This window comes from Xenopus laevis, chromosome 1L (genome assembly GCF_017654675.1).
Source record: "Xenopus laevis strain J_2021 chromosome 1L, Xenopus_laevis_v10.1, whole genome shotgun sequence".
Taxonomy (NCBI): domain Eukaryota; kingdom Metazoa; phylum Chordata; class Amphibia; order Anura; family Pipidae; genus Xenopus; species Xenopus laevis.
In genome coordinates, this window is record NC_054371.1 from 82,116,431 (window position 1) to 82,137,908 (window position 21,478).

Sequence of the window (21,478 nt, forward strand, 5' to 3'; positions counted from 1 at the left end):
GGATGAGCTATGCAAAGATGTGACGATATATGTTAAATATTTACATTACCTTTACTGGTGATGGACATGTCAAACAAATTTAATGAAAAAATCTGAATTCCATTACAAAATATTATAATGGCTTGATAAACGGTTTTATCTTCAAAGCAAATATTTTCCTTACCCCATATCCCATGTAATAATTCCACAAATGCTGTTTTATGGCCAGAATAAAGAACCTAGAGGCAAAGGGTGGCCCTGTATGTCCCAAGTTTTTACTGTTGGCTCAAAACATTTCTCTGCCATATAAAGTTTGAATTAATCAGAATAATATAGTTACATAGTTAATTAAATCAGGTTGAAAATAAAAATGTTCATCAAGTTCAACCACTCCAAATCAAAACCCAGCATCCATACACACACCCCTCCATACTTTTTACACATAAATTATATATACTCATATCTACTCCAGATAGTAGGGTAAAAGCCGAAAATATTTATTGATCCATATTAAAAGCACGCTGCATGGTAGCTTGACATGTTTCAGGCACAGCTGCCCTTAATCATAAGCTAGAAATCATCCAAGCCACCTTAAAGGCATTAACAGAATCAGCCATCACAACATCACCCGGCAGTGCATTCCACAACCTCACTGTCCTCACTGTGGAGAACCACATACGTTGCTTCAAATGAAAGTTCTTTTCTTCTACTCTAAAGGGGTGGCCTCTGGTGCGGTGAACTTCTTTATGGGTAAAAAGGTCCCCTGTTATTTTTCTATAATGTTTATCTAGCACTTAGAAGATATAGTCACATCAATTAGTGAATTGAGGTTGATATTCAGGTGAATTTTTGGTGGAAAAGGATAGGACTGGAAAGTACTCTAAATTTATGTTTTAAGCCTTGAAAATAAAAATGTCCATCCACAGTCAGCAAATATATTCCAGCATCACACTCAGGGTGGCGAGGCCACAAAAGCCCGGGCCTAGGGCAGCAAGACTGTGGGGGCGGCATGCCGCCCAGCCGCATTCAAAAAAGCGCTAATCGCCAGCACTCTGGTGCATGCAGTCAAACAATTATCAAACAGAATAATATAATGTGTTTAACTATATGTAGTTCTCTATGACATTCTAGCTGCTATACAATTACAACTAGCACTATTTATGATTAGAACTGGCCAGGGGATACTATGAGATGTAGTTTAGCATCACCTGAACTGCCAGTGATGCAAGAGCAGTCATTGCGATCGCTTATTGCCCTATAAAATCCACACTTTGAATTTCTTAATACTATTTCTCCATATATTGAACTATAAATATATTTTTTGTTTATTCTGTGGTGTAAGATATTACGTTATGCTCATAGGGAGACTGCAGGACCAGAAATTATTGTGACCTTCGTATATATCCTATTGTTCTGTAGTTTTTTACCCTAATGTTGCCCATTCTGTAGATCTGTAGACAGAAAGATGTTTGGAAATTTGATAATTATCTATCGCTTTACTAGTTGATGAATGGCTGGGACCATAGTAGCTGAATAATGTATAAATAGCTGTATACATATAGTGGAATATAGTTTTTACAAAACGTTATTTAAATTTGGACAAATTATCAAATTCTCCACAATAAATTCAAATCAAAACCCAACATACATATTTACATATTTAAATATAAGTAAAATCCAAAAATTGCAAATCTGCAAAGACAATGTTTGTTGCTTTAGGCTTTTTTTATTTTTTATTTTTAAAAGCAGTAACCCCACCTCCACCATGATTGTTTCAATCATGAAGAATTTATGTTTTTTGTTATTTCTTAAGCTACACAGGGCATACAAGGAAACTGAAGCTCCTCCTGGTTGGCAGATAATAGGATTTCCAGTACATAACCAACAACCCCTATCTCCATTTGTTTTGGGTGCTTTGTTAGCTAGAGTCCATTATGCTGGAGGGTTATCTGTGCACTGGTAATAGACCTGCAAGTGGTTATCATTTGTATCTTGGCACTTTGGTGTTCTGACAAATACATTTTGAAATAATCGCTATAAATCCTGTGTTGAGCGGTATCCTATTGACCTGACTATTTGATCTACAATTGGACTGCATCCACATATTTTTATCCAGACAAAACATGAGTGCCTACATGGAACAACTGCTTATACAGTATATGCTGAAGGATATTTAGCAGGGTGGACCTGGACTTAAAGTTATTGTTTTATCGAAATTTACTCTTGAACTATAAGAGTAAACTTCAGACTAGAAGATAAGAACTTTCATTTGAAGCAACATAGGTGGTTCTTCACAGTGAGGCACTTTGCCAATTTACTAACGGGCACAGTCGCAACTTCGCTAGCGAAAGAGACATGCGCTATTGCTCATTCGCACTCTATCGCCAGACAAATTTTCGTTCTGGAGAATAGACGTTACTCCGCAAATTCACTAAGATGCAGATTTTACTGAACGTTACCTCTTTCTCCAGACTTGCCTTCGCCAGCTCAGACCAGGCAAAGTGCATTGGAGTGCATTGACCTTCCTCAATCTTCTGTTACTTACATCATATTTTTAGTCAAAAAAAACCACTGGCGTATTTTCCTTTTTTCAGAGTGATAGCCTGCAAAAGTCGTTAAAAATGTTTTTGGGCAACCGGGTTCCCCCATACATGTTATAACATATGGAACATTAACTATACAGTGGGTTCATGTGTAGGGCATAACAACTCTTTTGTCTTTATTAAGGTTCCCTGGACTTGTGAAGTGTAATGTATTTGCTGCAACATATACGTCCATTCAACTTTAAATTTCTGGCCATATGCAAATTAGCCTGAGCGAAGACCTCTAACGAAGATGTGCTAGGCAGAATTGAACGCTAACGCATCTTTGCTTTCATTGCCAATGTAACGCTAGCGGAAATTCCCCAGCGTTCTGCGCCCTGGATGCAACTTTGCATTTTTATTATTTCCTATTGCTTGAACTTCTTCCCATTAGTACAACATTCTCATTCTGGACAGTGGCGTAACTACCGGGGGAGCAGGGGGTGCGATTGGGCCAGGGCTCGTGCTCCATTGAGTTCTTCGGCTGTTTCCGGTCATACGGAGAGGACGGGGCCCGGCTGCACGTCCCGTGCCAGGGCCCGCCCCCCTCTAGTTACGTTACTGGTTCTGGAACCTTCAGACTAAATATGTGAAAGACCTCACCGAACAATTATATCTTTGCCCAATTTAGCAACTCATCCAAACTTGGACTAACAAGTTGAATCTGATTGTTTAGCCCCAGGCGAACAATCAGGCTTTTGCATACTTTTTTAGAGAGAATTCTATCAATGGGTCCATGTAGGATGTGACCTTGCCTGATGGTATTTTCTAGTTTCGGTAAAATATCAGCCTGGCTTGCTGTGAGACAGGCCCAATAATAATTTGATAAGCTGCCAACCCAATATAAAGGCCCAAGTGTAGCCACCATAAGAATTCAAAAAAGCCCTCTTTTTTTACATGTGTCTGGGATTGTCCCACTTGTCAGTATTAAATGATAGAAGGTGCATTTAGATCTTCTTAGCCCTATAGAAAGTATAATTATTGATTTTATTAAGTTCTCTTAATGAATTCTTTTGTAAGGGGTAGTTGTAACCTATTAAAAAATCCACATGGTCTGATTCATAAAAGCATCATAGTAGTAAGATACTGTAGTTTTGGAAAATTATAGCAGAATTTTCAAAAGAGCTTTCATACCATAGGTGCATCTGTAATTATACAGTGCCAGACAGGGTCCCCCAGTGGCAACCAGAGAAACATATATCAATTGCCCACCTCACATTTAGGGATTATTTATTAAGGTTCAAGTTGTGTTTTCCACAAATATTCGAGTTTTGGGGGGGGGGTTGGTCAAAAATCAAATTGTCTGGTGAAAATGTAATTCTTTTTTACCAAATCTCCAAAAATCCAGAAATTTGAGCGATTCAAGTTTTTTTTCCTTTTGCCAGAAACTCAATTAATTTGAGTTTTCTAGTTGTTAACCCCAAACTTTCTGATTCAAGTTTTTTCTTAAATTAGAAATCATTCGAGGTATAAAAAACTCTAAAATTCGACCGTTTATGAATAACCACCTAAAAGAAGTGGTAAGTGATTTTGATGTTGTATAGGCCTATGGTGCAAATAAGAAATGGATGTGGCCACTTGGAGATTCTCTGGTAGGTCAGTCTATCTACAATATAAACCAACTTGCACTCAATGTAAGTAGTTCTGATGTGCAGAATGCTGTGAATTTTCACCAGAGGATATGAGAGCAAGGCTGGTTTTGCCCATAACATTTTTTTTCCTGCAGAAACAAAATGTTCTAAATCACGCCTGCCACCTCCTATTGAGTTAAAATGGAAAATATCAGAAAATTTCAACTGCCAGCATTTTCAGACATTCTCCATTTATTACAATGGGATGATGGCAGGGAATATTTTAGCAATAATATGAATGCATCGAGCATGCCCAAAATCTGAATTGTGATTTTTTTTGCTCCATGGTTGATTAAGGTTGACACTTTCTTGAATATATCTAATAATTGTATGTGTAACAACAATTACTAATCCTAAACACTATTTCTTGGATACACTGTGCCGATTCAATATTTAATTTATGATATCTAAACCTTTGGATAATAAAGTTGTTACATTACCATTACATGTTTGTTACTGATACAGTTCCCAGCATCATACCTCAAGCAGATACGTAGTGTAGTTCAACAGCTGTAGGAATGCAGTTTGGGCTTTTTTAATTTACATTTTTTCCTTGAAACCAGAGAACTTTGTGCTTGCTTTAGGTTTCCTATTCTCTAAACTAAAACTACATGTCTTATTTTATTATTGGTGTATAGGTAATTATTTTTTTAGTACAGTGCTTAGTGCTTGTGCTGGATCAACCAATGTGGCTACAGGGTTTATTCGAGTACAGGAATCTCTATGCTACCCACAAGTGTTAATGGTTCTGTCTTTTATTTAAGGATATTTACCAGTAATAGCCCTTCCGTTAACATGCCTGTTCTTTGCAAATGATAATATAAAATTCAATTGGAAAAAAGTGATGTATAACTCCTTTTTGTAAGTAGGTCTGCAAGTGAGTTTCCAGAATATTTCAAAGAAACTGTACAGGCTGCATTTCAGCTTCTACTGATTTATAGTTGCCTGGCAATAATTTAAATTAATGCAATACTTTTTAGTGCCTATCCACTATGATTTAGGGCAGGTATTTAACATCTGTTGGACATATACTGCTAAGCATCTGACAAACTGTACTAGCTGTACAGTTTTGATTCTTGTAAGCAGGTAAGATAACTGCAGGGTCTGTAATGGAGATATATTGGTCTCATGCATTTAAGGCTTATAAATATTTAAGGAATACACTAGACAAATGACTGAACACACAAAGGTACACTTTCAAACAGAGGGGAAGTAGTAAATGTTCACACATCTGTGTTAGAGATCCCACGTGTATGTTTGGTCAAAGCTGGATAAACTATGAGATGTGCTAGCTGATGGTCTTGCTTAAAAGATAAGGATGCTTAAAAATTGCAAATGGTTTACACACCCCACAGTGTACAATGACAACAACCTGGGTAAGTGTGCTTTTTATATTTAAAAAAAGTGACTCAGGTTACTAAGCCAAAAATCGTAGTGCTGCCATTTTTCTTTAGATTCCAGGTACTCCTTGTGTGGCCTCGTACTGGGTGCATGCAATGTAATGTGAGTATGTCAGATTGTCTGCATCCAGCCCAAGCCTGTACAAGGAATACCTTGAAGCTGAATAACAATGGCGGCGCTGAACTAACCTAACAAAGTACCCAGCCCAGTTTTTCTTTTATAGAAGAGTTGCACCACCCCAGGGCAAAAGTTTGGTGATAAGGGATTATCTATCCACAAACTGAAGCCTCCTATATTATACATACATGTCGAATGCATTGCTGTCTAACTAGCGTTCCATATGCTAATACTGGCCTAACAAGGCATTTTGGCACCTAAAGCTGCCAAGAGTTCTATAGATTTGTTTGTATCAAGACATCTTTTCTTTCACATAACTGCTCATCCATATATTTGGTATATAATACTACATGGAAACACTTGTCTTTAAAGGAAAACTATTTATAGTGTTCTGGGCGTTAGATATTATATTGCAACATGCACATTTCAAATAATTAATTCTACCATTTACAATATCATTCTCAAACCAATACATTCATTTTTATTATTTTAACAATGGTGTGCATGCAGCCATCTCAGTTCATTATGATACAAAGAGAATTCCATTAAATAAGTATGTATAAATGCATAAAAATGCATTATACATGGTTGCGCAGATATCTGTACAAACCAACATTAGGCATATCCATATACCTGTCTATTTAAAGGAAACCATATATTGGTTGAAAAACTGTATAGATGGGATCTAATTAAAAATTGTAATAATTGTATAAGTATGTATTTTTTAATCTTTTGGTGCTGCAGAGGCTGGATCCTTTTTACTGGAACATTGAAATTAAACTTCAAAACAAGGAATTCACATATAATGCTATAACCAAGGCAATGTATTTTTCACAGATACTATGTAATACTAAATGGCACTGACATCCAGATGTCACCTGTCTGCTTATTATTGCCTTCACTAAAGTAAGATAATATAATAATCACAAGTCCACAGTTAGATAAAATGGGGCCCTGGCATTGCAGCGAGATTGGGCCCCATCTTACAGTAAGTGAAAGAGGGAGGATTACATAGACATGCCCAATATACAGTTTCCAGCTACAGTTGTGCTACAATTTATTGTATTTCAACAATAGTTAAAGAACAGGAATTTGGATACCACTGATGTACTAAAAAAAAATGTTTCACAATGTAATGAGTCCTGTACATATTTTTATCTACATTTCCACAAAATATTTATTTTATTAGCAGACAGTGGGATTCAATAAGAGAGGTTCTGAATAGAAATATATATCAATTATTGTAGAATTAAGCTTCATAAATGAATTAAGTCTGGTTTCTTGATGCCAGCGTAAGTGATAGCAATAAAATTGCAAACTGATAAGACTATTTTCAAATAAAAGCTATAAGAAAACACAGTGTACAATAGGTCTAATAGATTCACTGCAGGAGAAACACGTTTTCCAAACCTTTCCCTTTTGGTTTCATAAATTATATTTGTCCAACAAATGTTTTTTTGGAAAAAACCATATATTATAAGGAATGTTCTGTCCTATGGACACCTGTTGAGACTGATAATCAAAACACCCATTTTTCCCATTGCATCGGTTTTCAACACTGTCACTGTCAGCATTCTCATATTATTTTAGAAAGCACGAAATGACTATCCTGTTTATCTCTAAGATCATTTCCCATTATTTTGTTAGCAGTCTGCTATGCTCACAGGCTCATCTATTATACGCTGCAGTGCAAGGAAAGAACAGAAAATGGCTCTTTTTTGTTAGGCATGTAATTAAGTCCTAACAGGCATACTGGTATCAGTGTGAGCTCTTCTAGAAATTAAATTGCACACATTTCGTGTGGATAAGCTGCTTCCTGCAATACCAAAAACTGCTTTGCTAAATGAGTGGCAAGAAAATGTGTGATTCAGAAATACCCAGAAGGCATTGTCTTGTATCACTCCAAAGATACAAATCAGCAAGCACAACCAAAGATTACTTTAAAAGTATAATCAGCTTTACTCCACTGATTTCTAATGTAGAAGCTCTTCTGTTTTAGAAACAGTAAACCAAAGATCTGTGTGATACAGAGAACATACCTTAACCCAATGTATAATTAGAGCTTTTGTTTGGTTTGTTCAAGAACATGGGATCTGCCATATTGTTCATCTTACACTCTCCATTGACAACTTCTCTAGGGGAAACAAATACACTGTGTTGTTTTAGATTTTGAGAAAGCAACAAAAGACACAATACTTAAGCAGAGCTGTTAACTGAGGGAAAACACCAAAAATAATCTAAACACATATATAGATAACAATAATAAACGCTGACTACTTTTAAAATTCTGCTCTATCCAAAGTCATCCAAGGGTTCTTTCGATTAGTATTTTGCCTTTTGTCAGTACCCACATATTTGTACTACAAAGGCACTGGTAAACAAAAAATAAAGGGGTTGTGGGTGTATCAGAACATTATCATTTAAAACTAGTTGTTACTGCAAATGGTAATGCATTCAGTTTAACCTCATTTCCATGCTGAACATTCATTATCCTCTGCCAGAAACTGTTTTTTTATAAAGTCATCACCGCATAACATTTTAATTAAATCTATTGATTTATCTTTCAGTATTGCTCAACATCGGACAATTACAGAATAATCTTAGATAAGCTATTGTAATATAATTTACTTCGAACATATACTGTACATTCCGTAAAAGGGACACCACTTCAAAAATAAATGCAGAGCTTTAATTTTCCATTTTCCATAATTGCAAATGAAAAATTCCATGAATGCCTTTAGATTATTAACAAATTAGGGAAAAATACATTTAAATAAGTAGATAAGCAGGTCAGAGGGTATACATACTAACAATGTAGTACTGAACTGCCCTGAACTCAGTTGGAATTTTACCTTGCGGATACCTCTTCCAAGCTCTTCTCCATAATTTGTTCCCAAAATTTCAAAATGTATATTTGGATTTTCACCATCTTCATCAAAGTCTAATACACCAGTCAGACCGGTTATACCTCCCTGAAACAAAGAATGAGATATATATACAATATTAAACCTATTTACAGTAAAACCTTGTTAAACCATCACAGGGTCACACAACAGGCATATACATATTTATTGCCATGGGCTATAAACTATTCTACCATTTTACCTGATTTTTCTTAGAAAATAAATCAATATTGACCCCTGTAATAGGGTCTATTTGGAATTTCTAGATTGGTTGGTATCTTGACACCTACGTGTATGTCAAGACGGAGTTTTGGGGAACACATGTATTATGCCCATCCTTCTAATCTGTTTAAGGAATATTTTATATTTTGGGTTGCCAACTGAAAGATTGAATTTATAGTCCAATTATTGTAAAAAGACAAAAACTTGAAACTCAATCTTGTCACCAGAGTACTAATAAATGAATTCTTATTAATGAAAAGTGCAGCTGGTCTGTATATTTTAGCTTTATTTATCCAGTGTTGCAGTTTTCCAATGACTAGTAGTGAAGATCAACTAGTCTAGCCTCAGAAGCTTTGACATTTTGAGAGATGAATTGTTTGTATAGTACAATATGAAGATTGCAATTTACAAAGTGGAGTTAATGGTATTAGGAACTATATCAGCTAGTGATGAACAAAGACTCTGGCACATTTGTCAAATGTGGAAGGGCTGGGGGAAAATGGAGGTATACTAGGATAGTGTACTGATTCTGTCCCCACCTATTTTTTTTTGAGAAGGATTGTTCACTGAAGTGGGCAGAATGGGGGACTTGATTTAACAAAGATCTGATAACAGATCTGCATACCTAATGAACTGATTTGGTGTAAAATCAAGGGCTTTGCCACTTAGCAATATACATTCTAATATGTTAAAAATAAAAACAGCTTATATGTAAAACCCTGCTTCACGTATATAAACCATTTTCATAATAATACACTTTTTTAAGTAGTATGTGCAATTGCGTAATCATAAATAGAAGATTGCCCTTTAAAAAAATAAGGGCCGCCCCCTGGGATCATATGATTCATGGTGCTCACAAACACACCAAACAAACTATACTTGTTAGGTCACATGAGCCAATAAACAAACAGCCAGAGTTCTGTCTTTTGGTTCCACACTTCTTCCTGTTACAGTTAGGGGTAGATTTATCAAGGGTCGAAGTGAATTCGAGGGAAAGTTAAATAATTCGAAGTAATTTTTTGAATACTTCGACCATCGAATAGGATACTACGACTTCAAATTTACTTCGACTTCGATTCGAAGTAAAAATCATTCGACCATTCGATAATCGAAGTACTGTCTCTTTAAAAAATCTTCGACTTCAATACTTCGCCAACTTAAACCTGCCGAAGTGCTATGTTAGCCTATGGGGACCTTCCAGAGCAATTTTCTACATTTTTTGTATATGAAGGAAAATTGTACGATCGTACGATAAAATCGTTCGAATCGTACGATTCGAAGTACGATCGGAGTACTATCGTACGATGAATAAAATCCTCTGACTTCGAACTTGAATGTCAGAGGATTCTATGCGATGGTCGAATTTCGAAGTATTTTCCACTTCGAAATTCAACCCTTGATAAATCTACCCCTTAGAGATGTAATATTTCTGGTCAGGTGATCTCCGAGGCAGCACAGAGAACATCACAAAATGGTGGTTCAAGGCAAGAGAAGTAAAAGGGCAATATTTACTTAAATATATATATTCCAGTTTGATAAGATATGCCACTTAATTTCATATAAACTGTCTGCTGCCCAAGTATTCATTTTGGGGGTATTGTTTTCCTTTAAAATAATATATATATATATATATATATATATATAAATATATATATATATATATATATATATATATATATATATATATATATATATATCGAAAAACCTTGGTGTGTCCGCACTCCACTGGAATGCGTCTTGATAAAGGTCCTAGAAGGGGACCGAAACGTCGGCCTGTTTTTTAATTAACTTAAATAAAATGAAGTTTTAAACAAACCTATTGAATGGTTCCCAGTGTGCACTCACTACTAGCGGACTGTTATATATATATATATATATATATATATATATATACATTCTGCTAATATTTTGAGAGAAGAGAAGTATATGCTGTAGTATTTGCAATGGTTTGCTGGGTGGGAATGAAATATGCAAATGGAAAGGCTAACACAGACACCATGCAAAACAAATGAGAACAGTGTTTGACACTATTGAATATAAGACAAAACATCACACACATTTGCTGTTAAAAAACTGTTTTGTGAATTATCAAGGGAAGAGGCATTCTGCTGGATACTTTAACTCAGCTTTCAACTTTTATTGTCCTTGAAAGTACAAAGGTGCTGATTGCAGTGATTGTCAGTTATATCAAGGTAGATCTCTATTCATCCTCAAAGACCAATTATTCTTTGGATGCATTAACTTCACTTACACGGGTAGATTCCATTGTTCTGTTTATTGCTTTAAGCCTCTCAGTTTTATGTACTTCCTCATGTGTGAACAGTTATTAGAATAGGTAATAAAAAGAATGCATTGAAAGCAACAGATTTGTGCCTTTAAAATAAAGTTTAGTGTTCCGCTAAAAGGGATATCTACTGTATATGCTCCATACAAGCTACAGATTTAGTATATCCCCATAATATTCAAGTACGAAACAGGCTGCTTTGACAAAAAAACAACTAAATTATTGAAGTTTGACAAAAGATATAAAAAATGTATGTTTTTTTGCATTTTAAACATTTATCTATACCAGCAAAGAGTAATATATTTGTATGGAAAAACTATTTTATACACAAATTTGGAAGTTTAGTCCCCACTGGAACAGTCAAAATACTATTTATGGCTAGAGCATTCTGCCATTATATTACAGATGCTACTGTTAAAACGGAATTAGGGATATTGTATAGGATCCATTATATGGAAAGCCTTTATACAGAAAGCTCCAAATAATGGCAGGTCAATCACCCATTAAGAAAATAATTCACATTTTTAAAAATGATTTCCCTTTTCTCTGTAATAAGAGAATACCTTGTACTTGATCCCTGCTTAGAACTAATTAATCCTTATTGTAGACAAACAATTCCATTGGGATTATTAAATGTTTAAATAATGAATGAGTAGACTTAGGGGCAGATTTATTAAGGGTCAAGCTGTGTTTCCCATGAAAAACTCAAAGTTTTTTGGTCAAAAATCTATTTTTTGGGTAAAAAAAAAACCTTGCATTTTTGTGGAAAACACAACTCGACCCTTAATAAATCTGCCCCTAAGTTTACTAATTAATTATTAAAACATTTAATAAACCCAATGGGATTGTTTGCCTACAATAAGGATTAATTAGTTCCTACAAGCCAAACAAAATGATCATTTGAAAAGTTAATAAAAGCAAAATGACCACTGTTTATTAGTGGTTTATATTCTCTGCATTTTCCCTTTACAGTGAAGCACAATGGCGTAAATTAAAACACCTTACATATATGTGAAAAAGCTGCCTATTTATTTGCCTCAACTAAAGCATTCTCCACGGTACAGTATAGATTAGAAAATGATATTCTGTTTATTACATAGTCCCCAGATAAAGTCTATAAAGAATGCATCTCCTAAAGAAAACTACATGGACCTAATTAAAATCATTTTACCTTGCACCAGAGACAACAAGTTTCATGCATTCTCATTTTTATAACACTTCTGCAATAATATCTTTCAGCTGTAACTACTTAGATGGGACAGTGCAGATGTTTTTTTTTAATTAAAATAAACAAAGACAAATTTGCTTGGTACCAGAGTTGGCTACCACGTTAATTATATAGTTGATTGGTTTGTGAAAGCTAGCATACTATTATTATGAATTGATCGTATATAGGTATGGGATCTGTTATCTCGAAAACCATTATCCAGAAAGCTTCAGCTTACAGGAAGGCCATATCCCATAGTCCTTTTTCACTGTAATAATTAAACAATAACTTATACTTGATCTCAACTACGCTATAATTAATCCTTATTGGAGGCAAACCAATCCTATTGGGTTTATTTCATATTTAAATTATTTTTTAATAGACAAGGTATGAAGATCCAAATTACAGAACGATCCTTATCCAGAAAAATCCCAGGCCCCAAGCATTCTAGATAACCCGTACATGTAGTAGGTAAAAAAAATATTTAAAACTGTAATGTGAAATGCTGCTGCACTATAACAGTTTGGTACACTATATTTGATTTGCTAAATGTTGAGGTTAGGTTTTGTTAAAGGTGCACAAACATATGCAAAGTGTTTTGTATCTCCAGTTCTATGATAGGTAAGACTGTTCAAATAGAAGAATCAGCCTTCCTAAAATCAAATTTAAGTAGCCACAAGTTTTACTTAATTTTATTAAAATTATCCACAGCTTTATTCACATCTTACCATAATTAGATTTAAAACAATACAGTTCCTGCAGTTCCCTGGTGCATTTTATTATACACTTCAGCACTCCATCTAATTGCAGGGTTTCTGCCTGAGTTATTGCTACTGCTGGTCTGGCCTTAGGTCTGTGCTTAGAAATAGGCAAGGTGTTCCCAGGGAGATCCTGTAACATAATTTGTGGTGATCATCAAGTTACCAGAAGACATCATATTTCAGAACTCAGCTACAGAATTCTTATATAACCTGGCATGCTGGGAAAATAATTATATTCATTCATATTTATGCTTTCAAACTTAATTGAATAAAGAATTGACAAGATTGTGGATCACTTTTGATCTATATAACATACCTCATATGTGGCACTATTGACACTCAATTGATTGTCTTGGTCAATAGCTTACTTTAGATTCTTAGCTCTTATGCGCATATAAGAGAATTGTACAATAATGGCTTCATTAAAAATATGGGGCACACAACTTTTATTTTCTCGTGCCAACTAAAAAGACAGTGGTAGGTATAATGCAACTGCAGGTTCAGTTATCTGCAGGTCCAGGAGTATTGAAGTCTCAGGAGGGACCATGGTGCACAGTTACAATGTGTGGATTGTAATAGAGAAAAGCTCTTTCAACTAACGCACATTCTCACAAAATTGGCTGAGACTTAGACATGGCCCCAGCTAGCTAAACTAATTTTTGTTCTGCTTTTTATAACACTTTGCAACACAGTCAATTGGGTATTAGCAAAATCAAAAGAAGATACAGCACAGCATATGCTAAAAGATTTTTGGAAGGATGTACCTTAACAGGGTTGACATCTAGGTACCGATTTATTAAACCTTGAGTTTATCTGGTTGAGGTTTTTAAGGGGGAAACTCGATTTTTTCAAATTCAAAAAAAAACAATCAAATTTTTAGAGATTTATTATACCCAAAGCTGCTAAAAATCTGGATCCAAAAATACTTAGTCTCAAACCTGTCGAGGTCATGTAGAAGTCAATGGCAGAAGTTGGTTCTAGAAGCCTAGTTTTCTAAGCGTCAATCGTACAATATGAATCGAAGCTCGATTTTGTCACACTGTTTTTTTGCTCCGACTTTTTCGAGAAAAATTATTAATAAATTAGTTAAATTCGAGGAAGGGAGTTTGGTCGACTTTGTTTTAGTAAAAATTTTTTTGAGTTTTTTTAAATAAACCCACTTAAGTGCACTTTAGGGGAAAAAGCTTCCTGTAATGTATTTTTTGTGAGAACAAAATGCATTGAGAAATACATATGCCCCAGTTGAATCAATAAATAGTTTGGAAGTTTTATAAATCTGCAAATGTATGATGCTGAAACAGCACAATATCAGATATCTTTTGGTTATATACAGTATATAGGACAGTAAAAACCATTACAATCCATGTAAGAAAAAAATGTTCTTATACCTCTGGTAGGAGAAAAAACTCTTGCGGTGACTTGTGTAGTATATTTTTTGAAAACCGTTTGTTTTAGACCAAAAAAATATTTTCTATGCAAAAGATGGAGTTTGGCAAGAAAAAAGACTTGTCATTGATTAAAACCTGTTTTCCCCCAGTATCAAACCAACATTGTACAGAAATAAATAATTTTTTCAATAGGTTTCCATTTTTTTTATTATTAACCATTTTTTCAAAATTAAAGTTTAAAGTTTAATGGGGTTTCAGTCTGCTCAGAAGTCCAGGCGCAAATTCTGAACTGCTACAATTTGCTGCATTAGTTGATAATCTCAGCAGCATCTGTGGAATATTGGCAACTACTGTATTAATTAACAGCTGCCTTTGATGAAACTCAAGGATTCTGTTCAGCAGGACCAAGGAAAAGAAATGTATAAACTAATGTATCAGTTTAGAACATTTACAGAGCTGTTGACTTCTCCTCCAGAGCTGCTGTACAGAGATAATAATGCCCTAATGAATGACACAATACAATATTTAATGAATCGATCAAATACATTGGCCAGTTTGACTGATTACTTAAAATTCCATAAACGCAATTTCCCTCTATATATTATAATTATCTGTGCCCTTAGAATCAGACTTTAGTTATGCATTTATTTTTTTCTACTAAAAAGTAAGAAGCTTTAGCAGTTACTTCAGTCAAATAGCAATTAAATCTAAATGGAAAATAATCATCTAAATTTAATAAAAATCTATAACATTTAGTTAGATATTATAACATAAACATATGGATGTACTGTGCATCTTCAGATTACAAAAACACATTTTTTTCTTTCATTTTGGTTTGAATAATAGTAAAATGTTTGGTTATATTATGCTGTTAATTATCCTTAATTGTTCAGGTAATTATAATCAAGTTATTTTGTGACTTTTTAGTTTGTTAAATAACATTGTCTTCTTTTCCAATTAACTTTTGCTTCCATACTTGATTTTCTATCTCATTTTGCAAAGCTATTTCTGGTTCTATTGCATTCCTGAAAATACTGTAATGTCATCAGCTTTATTCAACATTCTGCTTTGTTTGAAAAGATTGGTGCTTCTAAACTATAGACCTGTACACTAAGAGGGTTATTTATTAAAGTCTGAATGTCAAAAACTTGAAAATGTTTCGTTTTTTTAACTATAAAATCTGAATTTCTAGTACAAAAATTTTTTTTCAAGATGTATTAAACTCCAAGGATGAGAATCTGAGAGGTCCATATCCGATTTGGACGTTTCTGTGGTCTGCGCTGGAATTAGTCCGAAAATCCGTCAAAAATCTGAAAAATTCTGACTTTTTAGGAAAAGGTCTGAAAAAAATCGACAATTCTGATGTTATATCATCACTAGCAAAGAGCCCACGTCATGATTAAAAATCTCTTATTCTCATCCATAAGATTAATAACATTTATGCGCGCATATATATATATATATATATATATATATATATATATATATATATATATATATATATATATATATATATATATATATATGTGTTTGCTTTCAATATGTCATTCAAACATCCAATTGTATGTCCCTAGATCTGTCCTAATGATTTTAGGGGGCTCTACTGGGTGGGCCTAAATAATGGTGTGATTTTAGGCAATAGTCTGGGGTAAAAGTTGACCTGATTTAATGGATAAACCAAGCATATATGTATTGCTCGTCAATCATTGCAGTGAGTTTGTGATTTAGCAACCCCAATTACATTTAGTCAGTACCCCCTCATTTAATAAAGGTCTATGCATAATATAGGTGGGAGAGTTAGTACAAAATATGGCTATTATTGTTCTTGGCTCGCCACAAGGAAGGGGGTGAACATATACTCAGATCCTGACTGTATCTTAAGTATAGAAGACCTTCACATAGCAGCTATTGTAAAGGTAATTCCTTCCTAGTCCTTCTTGGGTAGCTCTAGCATGGAAATATACTGGGTATATGGTTATTCAAGGGGTATTTGTGATTATGTTGTATCCCATTTATTTTCCCTGTTATTGTTTATAAACCATTATCATTTGGTAAAGAACAATGGTGCCAGATAATTGTATTGTTACACTGCAGTTGTCTAAGTTGGACTGGACTGAAAGTAAGATGCCTAAACTAATCTTGTTGACGTATCTGGGTATTTTCTTTACCTAAGAAAGGCTTAAATACTTATTAAAACATATAAAGAGAGAGAAAATCCTAAATAACAAATGCTGATGAGCAGTTGTTGCATTTCATATTATATAGTCACATTTTTATAGAGCAGTTTTCTAAGTTAATCATTCTCTCTCAGTTGATGCATAATAAAAGAGCCCCTGATTATTAAAAAAGGAATTGAGCAGACCCAGTAATCTAAATGATGTGTAGATGCTGGAGGCAAAATGCTGAGATAATTAGCAGGTGTTTACACATGACAGGGATACTGACACTGAACATTCTGCTGCCTGTATATCTAAAATGCTACAATCTATTATATATGGTGTCATATGGTAAAAGGAAAATGCATGTCAGTTCCAGGGTTAAAGGCCCTGAATGACGGATATTGCAGTTAAGAAACTGCATTGTTATTCTTTTTGAAGGTATCCAGGGCTGGAATGGAGGAAAAGGATCTGGGTGGGCCTTCCATTCCACTCCAGACTGACCTGGGTGTGGTGTTAGCCACCTATCCATAAATGAGTCAGGTGTTTAATTTTAGTGCGAGGGGCTGAGGAGCCTGCTGTGAACTCAAACTGGGAGTAACACAGAGATACAAATACAGATTTGCCTACTAAAACTACAAGCCTGGGGCCATTGCTTTTGCACACCATACACTGAAGAAACTGAGCTGAATCAGTAAGTGCTGGACTGTGATAAGTTTTATTTTTATTTCAACTTGCTGAAAACTTGTGTTTATGCTGTCTGTGTGATCGGCTTCAAATAAAGCAGCCCAGGCTGAATTGGACTGAATTAAGGCTTTGTGTATTGATTGACAAAAGTGCAGTGGTCATGATTTCAGCTATCTGATATCTCACAATGGTAAATAATTGTAGTAAATAGTTACCACACCAGGCAAAAACAGATGTTTGCTAGAAGGTGGCCTAAAAATGCTACTTTCTGATTTTTTGCAATGGTTCACTAGCAACTTTTGTCTTTTATTGCATTACCCCAATTAACTCAACCAACTCAAAAACTTTCACTCATAAAATGGGCCTCTGTCTTCCTACAACAATTCAGACAACCTTGTAACTGGATCTATATAATTTTTATATTGTTATATATTTTTTTTAAGTATAAGAAGCAAGCATAGAAAAGTTTAATAACATTTTAAAGCAAGCCTGCATAGCAGTTGCACAGATAAGTTAGTAATGATACCTTTAGGGCTATTGCACATATGGTATCAATGATATTTGCAAAGTAAAATATTTTTTGCAAAATATTATTTACAAAGTACATTTACAAATTGTCTTCTTTTATACAGTATAACAGAAGAGAGGAAATAAAATATATATATATTTATATTGTAGAAAGAGAGAGAGAAAAGATAATGTCCGCCCTACAGTAAATTATAAGACATTAAGGTGGTTATCTACTAAAATTCGAATTTATCTCATATTTTTATTAAACCAAGCTCAATCAAACTCCCATCCATGATTTTAACAATAAAATAACTAGAAAAAGTGGGGTCGGGAAAAAATTCGATAGAATTGAAAGAAAACTTGAATTGTACAAGATATTTTGATTTGATTCTCGAATCGCTTGTTTTTTCGGGTTATCCCCAGAAAACCCCAAATTTTTCAGATTATCTAACAAAACCCAGCCCAGATCACAATATCAAATTATTAAAGGGACATCCGCCATTGACTTATATATGACCTCGGCAGGCTTGAGATGGCGGATTTTGGTTTCTGAATTTTAGTAGCTTCGGGGTATGATAAATCTCTAAAAATTGGTGTTTTGGCCCAAAAAATTGCCATAAAAAAAATCAATGTTTAGTAAATAACCCCCCTAAAAGTTTCTTTATTAAATCATGAGCAGCATGTGAGCGTTATAAAGCCCCCAGCACAATGCCCCGTCTATTGTTTCTCCAAAAGCTTTACTGTTTGTACTACAGTTTCTGCATCTTCTACTCTGGATATTCTTCCCTCTTCTCTACTAAAACCAATGCCTTTGCTCTTATGCGCAATTCCCAGCACCTACTCTAAATTCTTTTCAAATTTCAATGTTTAAGCGGACACCTAATGCTACCCACCATGGGTATCCATCCAGCTATAATATACTAGCATCTTCACATCTCCCAGCATCTCGGCTCTTATGCAGAACTCTTAGCACCAGCTCCTCTCATTTTGCCATACAAGTTTCACTTTTTTGCATTGACACCCATAGGCAGAGAATAAATCAATTAAGGTGACTCAGCATCCCTAAAAACAGTCCAACTGATATATATATTCATGTAAAAGTATTTAGAAGGAAAGTCTACAAGTTTCAGCCCCCCACCACATGTCCACCTTTCATCAAGGACATCTGACTAGAACCTTAAAGGGGTGTTTGACCTTCAAGTTATCTTTTAGTATGTTCTAGAACAGTCAGTTCTAAGGAACATTTCAATTGGTCTTCTTTTTTTTAAAGAATTTTAAATATTTTTTTAAATATTTTTAAATATTCGTCTGACTCTTTCCACCTTTCAAATGGGGGTCACTACACCCATGTAAAAACAAATACTCTGTAAGGCTACACATATATTGTTGTTGCTTCTTTTTATTACTCATCTTTCTATTCAGGCCCTCTATTATTCATATACAAATCTCTTATTCAAATCAGTGCTGGTTGCTAGGGTAATTTGGACCCTAGCAACCAGACGGCAAACTGGAGAGCTGCAGAATACAAAGCTAAATAACTCAAAAACTAAAAGTAATACAAAATGACAACCAATTGCAAATTGTCTTGGAATATCACTCTGTAAACCATACTAAAAGTTAACTCAAAGTTGAACACCCCCTTTAAGACTGGACACTCAACACCTTCATTCTGTTGTGTAACTTGCAGCATCAGATACCTTAGACATTTAGCTTTTTGCTTTGCTACCCTCCTGAACATCTGCACACTCCCAGCACCAGCATCTCTCTTGTACCCCTACCCCAATATGTATCTGTGCAGTAGGGGGACGGTAGTATTGTGGATTTTTTCTTATTTTAAAGTATACAAGCAAATGATATCATGCACTGTGAAAAGACACACATTTTCTATGAAGGCTTACAATTTATTTAGTCAACTGAAAAATGCACAGATTTAAAAGTTATACATTACTTCATTTATTGGAATAAAAATGGTTCACAAATGGTGACACAAGCAAGATCAAACATACATAGAAACACAGGCACAGTGTGTGTGTCTTTTTCTCGAATAGTGCCTGTTTGGAAACCTGATGGTAAGCCTTAGCAAAAGCAAATAAGAGTGATGTCACTTCTGATGAGTGTGCCATATAAATACATAAATTGGTTGTCTTTTTTCTAGTAAAGCCTGATAAATAACTTGGTCCATCAAGCTTGATATTGTTTGGCTTTGCTATAAGATGGAGTATTTCCTAAATACCATCTTGCAGCAGAATATTAAAGTTTTAAATAAATATACTCAAACTTTATTGAAGAGATGTACACTGAAAAATGTGTCACCTAAACTAATCTTATGGACTTTCTGACAGGCACTGCTATTAGTAAGACTAATGTGTATTTAAAATTAGGCACCTCAGCTAGCATCATTTTTTCCTCTCATTGGAAAATAATGAAGATGAAATATGGAATAAAATGTACCTTTTTGACAGTGTCTAACATAGATCGACCTCCTTGCCACGGCTTCGAATTCTTCCTGATGCACGTTAGACTTGCCATGCTGTGCCACTTTCGATCTTCAAGTTTCTTATGAAAAGCATTTGCTAATAAGAGCACTGTATCATATATGTACATGTTGGTGATCTGCAAAGGATTAGATAGATACAATTTTGGTGAAAAGAGATACAAAAGTAGCAATCATGTATAACATACTGTTTGGTTACATACAGCTCATTGTTCTGTTCTGTGCTTTTTTTTATTCAGGTCAATTGTTTTCCCATTTTAGACTTTTTAGACTTTTTCAGTGTACATTTATTTTATGGTTGCGAATAAATATGGACATTATAATGACAACAAAATATAAGATGCATCACACAGGATTCCAGGAAGCCTTAAATCAGTTTTGTGTATGTACATTATATCCCTAATCATATCATGCCAAATGTTTGCTGCAGCAGGTAAATTGTCTCATCATATCACCATTACGGGTAGTTCTTTAGCAATTTATTGAGCTTCAACAGAATGTAGAGTTTGAAAAGGTAAACAGATAAGTTTAGGTGAAGATGTGGCTGACAGTGGCATAACTATATGTTACTGGGCCCCACAGCAAATTAATTTTAGGGCCCCCAACATATCCAGAGGTTGTCCTGTTTTTTCAATATTTATTGAAATTGTATATGAACTAGAGCCTCATGGGGCCCCTATACCTCCTGGGCCCCCCTGCAGCCGCAGGGTCTGCTTCCTCTATAGTTACGCCCCTGGTGGCTGAATTATGCAGCTGCATAGGATCACCAACCAGCTGCGTGGGTGCACTGATGATGTTTGGATGGTCATGGGACTGTGAAACTGTGTAGCATCAAGTTGCATCAAGACAAGCTTATGTTAACCACATTTATAACTGCGGTAAAGAACTTTACTTAAATGCATTTAGAGAGAAAAAAATGTAAACTGACGTTAAAAGGGTTGGTTGACTTTTAAGTTAAATTTTATTTTATTTAGTATATTATAGAATGGCTAATTCTAAGCAACGTTTCAACTGGTCTCCATTCTTTATTTTTGAAAATATTCCAGTCTCTTATTCAAATCAATGTTTGGTTGCTAGGGTAATTTGGACCCTAGCAACCAGATAGTGGACATTGCAACTTCGAGAGATGCTGAACAAAAACAAAAGTAACTTAAAA

The 21,478-nt window shown here is 34.7% G+C and overlaps 1 protein-coding gene across 5 annotated transcripts in view; it reads right to left on the reverse strand.

The window, feature by feature from the left end:
• grid2.S (glutamate receptor, ionotropic, delta 2 S homeolog) overlaps positions 1-21,478 on the reverse strand; it is a 612,233-nt gene that overhangs the window by 229,023 nt on the left and 361,732 nt on the right. For all 5 annotated transcript variants that reach the window (XM_018252173.2, XM_018252166.2, XM_041590791.1 and 2 more), the window contains 2 exons: positions 20,280-20,441; positions 8,563-8,682 (listed from right to left, as the gene is read on the reverse strand). In XM_018252173.2, coding sequence (XP_018107662.1) covers positions 8,563-8,682; positions 20,280-20,441 — 282 coding nt within the window. The remainder of the gene's footprint in view (positions 1-8,562; positions 8,683-20,279; positions 20,442-21,478) is intronic.